At 48.5% G+C, this 7,679-nt stretch overlaps 1 protein-coding gene across 1 annotated transcript; it reads right to left on the reverse strand.

Annotated features, from left to right (window-relative positions):
• Window positions 1–496: 496 nt before the first annotated feature.
• On the reverse strand, window positions 497–3,702 carry FGF4 (fibroblast growth factor 4). The gene is made up of 3 exons (XM_054276239.1): window positions 3,399–3,702; window positions 2,358–2,461; window positions 497–673 (listed from the first exon to the last, which is right to left on the reverse strand). Exons 1-3 carry the CDS (start codon window positions 3,700–3,702, stop codon window positions 497–499), a joined length of 585 nt encoding a protein of 194 aa, XP_054132214.1.
• Window positions 3,703–7,679: the final 3,977 nt, after the last annotated feature.

Below are 7,679 nucleotides of genomic sequence, written 5' to 3' on the forward strand. Positions count from 1 at the left end.
CCTCCTGCTCTCGGCCGGGAGCCACCGGCGGCTTGGGAAACGCTCCGGGGAGGACAAAGCCACCATAAAACCCAAACAAACAAACACACAAAGAAACAAACTCACACCTGTACAGCAATAAACAACAAACAAACAGTGCAAAATGTTGGGAGAGCGGAATTGGATGTCACCTGGCTTAGGACATGGAGTAGCAGCACACCTGGGATAACTCAGCTGAATTAAATAAACCACCAAGCAGAAGACTTCTACTGTTGCACCATGAAATGAAAGACCTTGGGTTAGAGGTTTGTTTTGTTTTCAGAGATTAAAATTAAAAAAAAAAAGTAACTATAAATAAATTTTGTGACAATATATACAGATTTAAATTATTAACTTAAATATCTTACACCTACTCTTGCATAAAACTCTCCAGTAAAAGTGCACCATGTTTCTTTTCCCCAAAGATGTTCTGTTCTGTGTCTTCCCCTGTGCTGAGGTAGGTCTGAAGGGAGATGTCTCAGATTCTAGGAAGAAAATGTGTCACTGTCATTGTGGGAGATACTTTATTGCCTTTCTTTGTTCTTCCATTTTTGCTCAGGGCTATGTACATCCCGGGATAAATCCTGGATTCATAAGCATTGTAGTTGTTTGGCAGGAGAATCTCTTTGAATTTGCACTCATCATTGAAATGGGCCTGAAATGAAAAGGAAAGAATGAGAGGGAAGGAATTTTAAACATCAGGTGTGGAAATATTCTTGCTGCCAGGTGTAAGAAGGTGTGTTGTGGGCAAATGTGCAGGTAAGTCCCCTCCACTTAGTAATCTTTTGAAGTGGCCTCTGAAGCTTCAAACAGGACTCAGGAGGATCAATTAGGGATGCTGTGCCTAGCCCAGGCACATAGATCTAAAGGTGGGAAGGACACCCATGGAGGGACAGCGTCACCTGAACAGACCTGAGCTGGGTAAGGACCAAGTCTGGTCCCAAGCCCAGTCCCATGGTCCTGCTCATTGAATTGCTCCTGGTTATCTCACCAGCAATAAATTGCCTGAGAGGCTTCAGAAAATCCAGAATCCTGGCACTTTCCTGTGTTGCTTGAGGAGAAGGAGGCATTTTAAAGCCACTCATCATGGACAGTATTTTTTGCTTCTTTAGCTTTGAAATCAAAGGTAGGGTTTGGATAACTTAGGTCAATGGATCAGGAAAACAGATCTAGCAGCAGGCACCTTTCAGGGCTGTGGTTTCATTTGCAAGTACATACAAAGAGGGACAGGTCTTGCAAGTGTCTTATCTGGGAAGGGACAAATGAACTCATCTCTTACTGTTGGGCAAAAACCTCAGGGCATGTGAGAGAGGCCTCAGCCTGCCAAGCTGAGCACTGCACTAGGCATTATTCTATCCAGGACACCAAGGCAGCAGTAACCCTAAGAAAAGATGCATTTTGGGGACTGCTTCTGCCTGGCTTTTATACAAGGCACAATCCTCCACAACAGGACCAATAGCCCAGAAAATAATTCTGGATACCTCATGCCTTCATGTGAAAATGCCCCAGTTAACTCTGACATGGTTTGGCTCTTCCTCAGCCCAAGTTTCTTCACTTGGGGAGCATGGCATGGGAAATTTATGGGTGAGAAACGAGACTTTAAAACTATGACTTTAAAACTATGCTGATCACAGTCACCTGTACAGAGCTGAACTCCAAAACAGGAATACAGCTGAACATGAGCAGAGATACACCCTGTTATTGTCCACCTCAAGTATATTCTACAAGATGTCTCTATCTTTTCCAAAGATCCCACTTAAAAGAAGGTCTGTATTGCCTTCCTAATGGAACTTCCTTCTCCTAAGCAGAAGTTCAGACCCCAAGGATGCTGAACTGCCACGGGAACTGTCTGTCTGTTCAAGAGCATTACAAGGAGTGATCAATAGGTCGCTGACTGATCACATCATGATGGGTCACTCGTGGGGCCTGGCTGAGCACAAGTCCAAGTGCCCTCTGAGAGATAGGGCGATTGCCACACCTGCCTAAGGCTGTTTGTACTCAGATATAACAAACAAATGGACTAAGCCTGGCTTGTGGTCTTGCCACACAGGTGACTGATCTGTTGGTCTATGGGGCAGGCAGGATGTGCAGCCATGGTTGGGTGACTGCAGTTTTTGTGTGAGAACCAAGGAAGTGTGATGCAGAAGAGAGGGTTTCACTCCCAAAGGTCAGTGAGCAGCAGAACTGGGCAGCACATCTTCTGCTGGCAAGGCAGGAAGGGCTGCTCTGTGCTGCCCAGCCCAGGAGGGGCAGGGATGGAGCTTGGGCAGCTTTTAGCACACATCTCACCCCAACTGATCACCATCCCCTCCCCAGGCACACACTCGGTGGCGACTTACAGATCCATAGAGTTTGCCTTTGCTGTTCATGGCCACGAAGAGTCCACTTTTGACACCAAATATGCTCACCACACCTCTTTCCACAGGAGAGATTTCCAGCAGACCTGCACAGGAGACACAGAAATCAGGGGGACAAAAGGGTGTGCCCTGGAGTGTGTGGTGACAGTGCCATGCCAATGCAAGGTACAAAACCCACAGGATCCCCACATCCCAGCGCTGTCGTGGGTGTCCACAGAGCCCCCCACCTCAGACTCCACGTGCTGTCCCATGCCCCATGCTGGGACCTCTCTTCTTTTAGCTAAGTATCTATTTTTATTTTGCCCTCCAGGCATCCTCTTGTGTACGCAAGGTTAAAATAAGCCAGAGTATGCTTAGGGCAAATGAAACATTTGTCATCATGCAGCTTATATCCCCGCTCCCGGATCTTATTGTTTCAGTTGGATATCAGAGCCATGGGGCCGCGGGGTTAAGTCCCCAGCAGATGCTTTTCAAGTTTGGGGGCGAGCTGGGCTCACCCCAGCCCCTACTCGGAGTGGGCGGCCCACGGCGCTGCGGATCCTCCAGATGTTGAGGCAACCCCGACGCCTGATGCCTGACGGCGGCAAGGGGACAACGGGGCACTGAGCAGCGCCGACGAGCCCTCCCGAACGCCCGACGAGCTGCTCCGGAGCCCCCGATGGGGTCCGGAGCTCCCGATGGGGTCCGGAGCTCCAATGGGGTGCGGAGCTCCCGATGGGTTCCGGAGCTCCCATGGGATGCGGAGCTCCCGATGGGATCCGGTGTTCCGATGGGTTCCGGAGCTCCCGATGGGGTCGGTCGCCGCCCCGCTGCCCCGGGCTCCCGCCACCCTCGGGGGAGCCGAAGGGCGCAGCCCCGCGGTGCTGCCTGCGGCCGGACTTTTTGGGAAGCTCGAGGTCTGCCATGCACCCACCCTCCTTTCGGGACATGCCCCTCTCCGGGGCAGCTCAGTGGGTCCCTACCGGCAGAACTGCCCTCCGGCCTTCCCGAAAGTCTCGCCCGCGGAGGTTGTCTCTGACTTACTGTATCGATTCTCGCTGTGAATGCCATCGATGCGGCCGTCGGGCAGCACCTGGATGTGGAAGCCGATGCCCACGTTGCAGTAGAGGCGCCGCAGCCGCTTGATGCCCAGCAGGTAGTCGCCGTCGCGGGCGGCGTCGCGGCGCTCGGCCGGCAGGCGAGCCACGGAGCGGGCGAAAAGCGTCGCGTCCCAGCGGCGCTGGCGGGGCCCGGCGGGGACGCGGCCCGGGGCCGAGCGGGCGCGCACCGCCCCCGGCCACAGCAGCCCGAGCAGCAGCGCCGGGAGCAGCGCCGCGGGGAGAGGCATCCCGGTCAGGGGCGGGGAGCCACGGGCCGGCCGCCGCTCGCTCCCAAAATACGCTCCCACTTTATGCTGAGGTCAAAGAAGGGGAGGAAAAAAGAAAAAAAAAAAAAAAAACAAAAAAAGAAAACTGACCAAAAGCCAAACAGAAAAAAAAAAAATTTAAAAGGGAGAAAAAAAAAAAAGGCAAAGCGGAGAGGGAGGGAAGGAAGGAAGGAGCTTAGTGCTCAATCCCCTGAGGATCTGCGGTTTCCCTGGGCTGGCTGCATGGAGAGGAAATCCCGGGAGCAAGAGCTTCTGAACTTGATCTCAACTCCAGGAGTCTTGTCTGAAGTGCTGATCTTCTTCTATAGCTGCTCAGCCATAGCGCTTTAGCCCTAGCCACGATATTTATATATCCATGTGCGTTGGTACCTATTACATCACCACCTACTGCTGTCTGCTGCAGCCCTCCGGCTTAGCTGAAAGTCAAATTATCACCCCTAGATGCTTAACAGCTCTGAAGCGTCTTGAAGGGAAATGGTGAGCAGCACTGGTGCTAAACAACAGGGACAGCACAAACTTTTAAAAAGAAAAGGTCATTTTTTACGTCCATCACAGCAACCTTCCTTCCTTCCTTCCTTTCTTTTTCTTTCTTTCTTTCTTTCTTTCTTTCTTTCTTTCTTTCTTTCTTTCTTTCTTTCTTTCTTTCTTTCTTTCTTTCTTTCTTTCTTTCTTTCTTTCTTTCTTTCTTTCTTTCTTTCTTTCTTTCTCTCTTTCTCTCTCTCTCTCTTTCCTTCTCTCTTTTTCTCTTTCCCTCTCTTTCCTTCTCTTTCCCTCTCTTTCCCTCTTTTTCTTTTCCCTTTTTATCTCCTTTCTCTATATTTTTCCCTTTCTCAAAAGCCTACAAATGCCAATGCAAGATACAAAACCCAAAGAGCGCCCAGCACACCTTCTCCCAACACAATGTACGACTATGTAAACCTGTGGAATTTCAGCTTTTTGCTGTAACCAAGCGACATGGTTTACAGTTTGCTGGATGCAAAAACAAAATTCCCTTCATTAAAAGCCAAAAAGAGTTTTGGAATGGGAGGTTTAAGAAATGAAAAATGAAAGAACTTGCAAAAAAAAAAAAGCCGAACAAACAAAACAAAACAAAACAAAACAAAAAAACAACAAAAAAACAAAAACAAAAAAAAACCCCAACCACAACAAAACAAAACAATAAAACCCAACCAAAAAAAAAAAAAAAAAAAACCAAAAGGAAAGGACTAAGATTTTAATAAAGAGGAAAACATTTAAAGAGGCAGCAAGTGGCAATAAAGTTTTTGGTTCTAAATATCCCTTTAAGAAATGTGGAGTACCAGACATGTGGAGCTCCCTCTTGGTCACCGTACTGACGGGGGCTGTGGTGACACAAGTTTATTCCAGAGCCCAGAGGTTGCCCACTCGTGCAAATATTGCTGCACTTTTTAACAGAATGGTTAGTTTTTAATCTTTACTTCCACGCTGCTGCTGCTGTGTTTTACTGATGCATTTATTCTTAGGTAATTGCTTCATGTGGTTGAGGTTCCTGGAAATGAAGCTTGGTATTTGAAAGGAGAAGTTTTGAGCCCATCAGTTTAGAACTACTTTGCTTCGAGCAAATCCCATATGTTTTGTTACCTCCCATAGCTTAAGCCTCGGCCCTCCGCAGGTTTTCGGCACAAACAGGTGAGGAGACATTGGGACAATTTTGGAAGGTCCTGAATTAATAGGAAAGCGTGTGTTTCGGGGGGAGGGGGGAGAAGTGGTTTGTGACTCAAGTCCTTTACAGCCCGAAGCCAGTTCAGTCTTTCACGCCACTAAAGCTCTCCTGCTGTTCCAGCAAAGGATGCGAGAGAAAAGAGAATTGCCCCGAGGCAGATGACAGCTCACCTAGGTGCGAAAATCTCTGACCTTCGCTAAACCTGAACAAACTCAGATGATGTGCTTTCATTTCTTCTTGTGAGGTGCACATGCCGCTGCTTTGGCGGCGATTGCAATCTCCTCGGTGCAGTTTCTGTCCCAGCCTCAAGCAAGTTCACTCCTCCGTGTGCGTTCAAGGGCAGCACAATGCATATTTTTCACTGTGGAGGTGAAAATGCCTCATCCCTAGAAATGTTCCAGGTTGGACAGGGCTTTGAGCAGCCTGGTCTCTAGTAGGAAGTGTAGCAGGGGGTTGGAATGAGATGATCTTGAAGGTCTATTCCAACACTAAGGGTTCTGTGAATCCACGAAATCCACTGATATGAAATGCACAAGTATTTGCCACATTTTTATTTCCATCAGCTCCATCCAGACCCTCTCCTTGCGCCTGATCAGCTGAGCGGCTCAGCTGTGGGTGCAAAGGCAGTGGCAATACTGGAAATAACCTTTCCCTCACCACCATTCCAGTGCAGGTATAGTTTCTCTCTGCTCACTTCCAGCACATCCCACCGTCTTGTACAAAGCTATTTTCTGTTTGGCAGGGCTTTGAGCAAGCAGCCAGGACACAGCCACCCCTTGTTCAGAGAAAGAGGGCGTCTTTTTCATCTTTTTTCAGGCAGAGAGCAGCTGCTGCCAGGCCTGGAAGCTGCCCTGCTCTGCTGTGCTGGGCACTTCTCCTTCCCCAGGCTCCTCAGGATGCTGTGATCCCACTCTGAATTATTTGCTCTTCGCAAACAGCAGCGGGTGGATTTGGGATTAAGTTTATTTACCTTCTGAGGGATGAGAAGAAGGAGTGGCAGTGCTGCTGCCACACCTCCCCAGCAGCTCCCCTCCTGCAGCACAGGGGTGGCTGATGGCCCAGGGCTGGCTCTGCTTGGCCTTCCTGCCCAAAGCAGTGTGAGCTCTAAGCATCCTTCAAACTTGAGTTAGGGATGTGCCCTGGAGGATGAATCACCCCTTTGAGAAGTATAGAAATGGGCCCTAGGACACTCTGTGTAGTTCCTGGTCCTTATGTTTGCAACGTCAGGTCCTAAATGGTTGCACAGGGAATGCAGAGCATCAGGTGGCATTGCCACAATGTCACAGATTAATAAGGGATGCTTCTGCAGCTCCATTGTTCAACCTGCCACAGAATTAGACATCAGGCTTTCCATAAAGGCTCCCAGTGAACATTTCTGAGAGGAAAAGCAGTGAGTTTCCAGCTAAGAATGGAACTGTGAGGTGTGGGTTTGCTTTCAAGTTGTCTATATCCACATGTGTGTGAGCTTGTGTGCAGGCTGCCTATGAAACAAACCCTGGTGCTGCTGCTCCAAAACCCTCTGATTTTTATTGTTTGCACGTGGGGAACAAACCCCACAGGGATGGAGGCAAAGCAGAAGCACAGCACTCTCAGTTTGCACCAGGTGTAAATGACAGGTGGAAGGTGCTCACCTACAGCTCTCAGTGCTGTAACACAGACATTGTCAGTCAGAAATTATTGACACAGGAAACCATTAAAGCAGGATATTCCCCATGGAAGCCAAAAATCAGTGTCAGAAGGCCCAGGGCAGAGATGGACTGACCCTCCAATGTGCTGTCAGCTTTCAGGCAGTGGAGTTGGGTGTCTCCAGATCATCCCATAATTAATTCTGAATCTTCCATATCCTGCCTTGTTCTGCTGATATGTGTCCCCACTCCTGGTGGACACTTTTTCAGCAACAGTTTAGATTTTAAACCAGCTAAAATGTCTCCATCTCTGTATTGACTCTCTTCCTTAAAAAGCCTATGTGGATGTCACAGTTCAGACAGCTCTTGTTTCCAAATTCCTCTAGGTTTAAAGTATAAGAAAGAAGGAAGGATCCACAGAATTCAGGTCCATACCCATGTTCAAGCCCCGTATAGCGAATTCTGAAGGAAAAAGGGAAAAGAAGAAGGAATCATTACAGTATTATTTTGTACTGTACTGTACATTATTTACACTGTCTTAGCAGCCATCCAAATCAGGCTCTGTGTCTGCCTTTCTAAAGCGATCCAGGTCCACAATTTAAAAATCAATTTACATATTTATTAGCTCCAGT

Source organism: Melozone crissalis, unplaced genomic scaffold, assembly GCF_028551555.1.
Source record: "Melozone crissalis strain CALT ecotype California unplaced genomic scaffold, PUWL_Pcris_2 ptg000018l_1, whole genome shotgun sequence".
In the NCBI taxonomy this organism is placed as follows: domain Eukaryota; kingdom Metazoa; phylum Chordata; class Aves; order Passeriformes; family Passerellidae; genus Melozone; species Melozone crissalis.

What these genes read in the sequence shown, in the direction of transcription:
- FGF4 (XM_054276239.1), bottom strand. Translation starts at nt 3,702, where the DNA reads ATGCCTCTCCCCGCGGCGCTGCTCCCGGCGCTGCTGCTCGGGCTGCTG. An exon ending in TCACAGCGAGAATCGATACA is followed by an intron (nt 2,462 to 3,398) that starts GTAAGTCAGAGA and finishes TCTCCTGTGCAG; the next exon opens with GTCTGCTGGAAATCTCTCCT. An exon ending in AAGGCAAACTCTATGGATCT is followed by an intron (nt 674 to 2,357) that starts GTAAGTCGCCAC and finishes TTTTCATTTCAG; the next exon opens with GCCCATTTCAATGATGAGTG.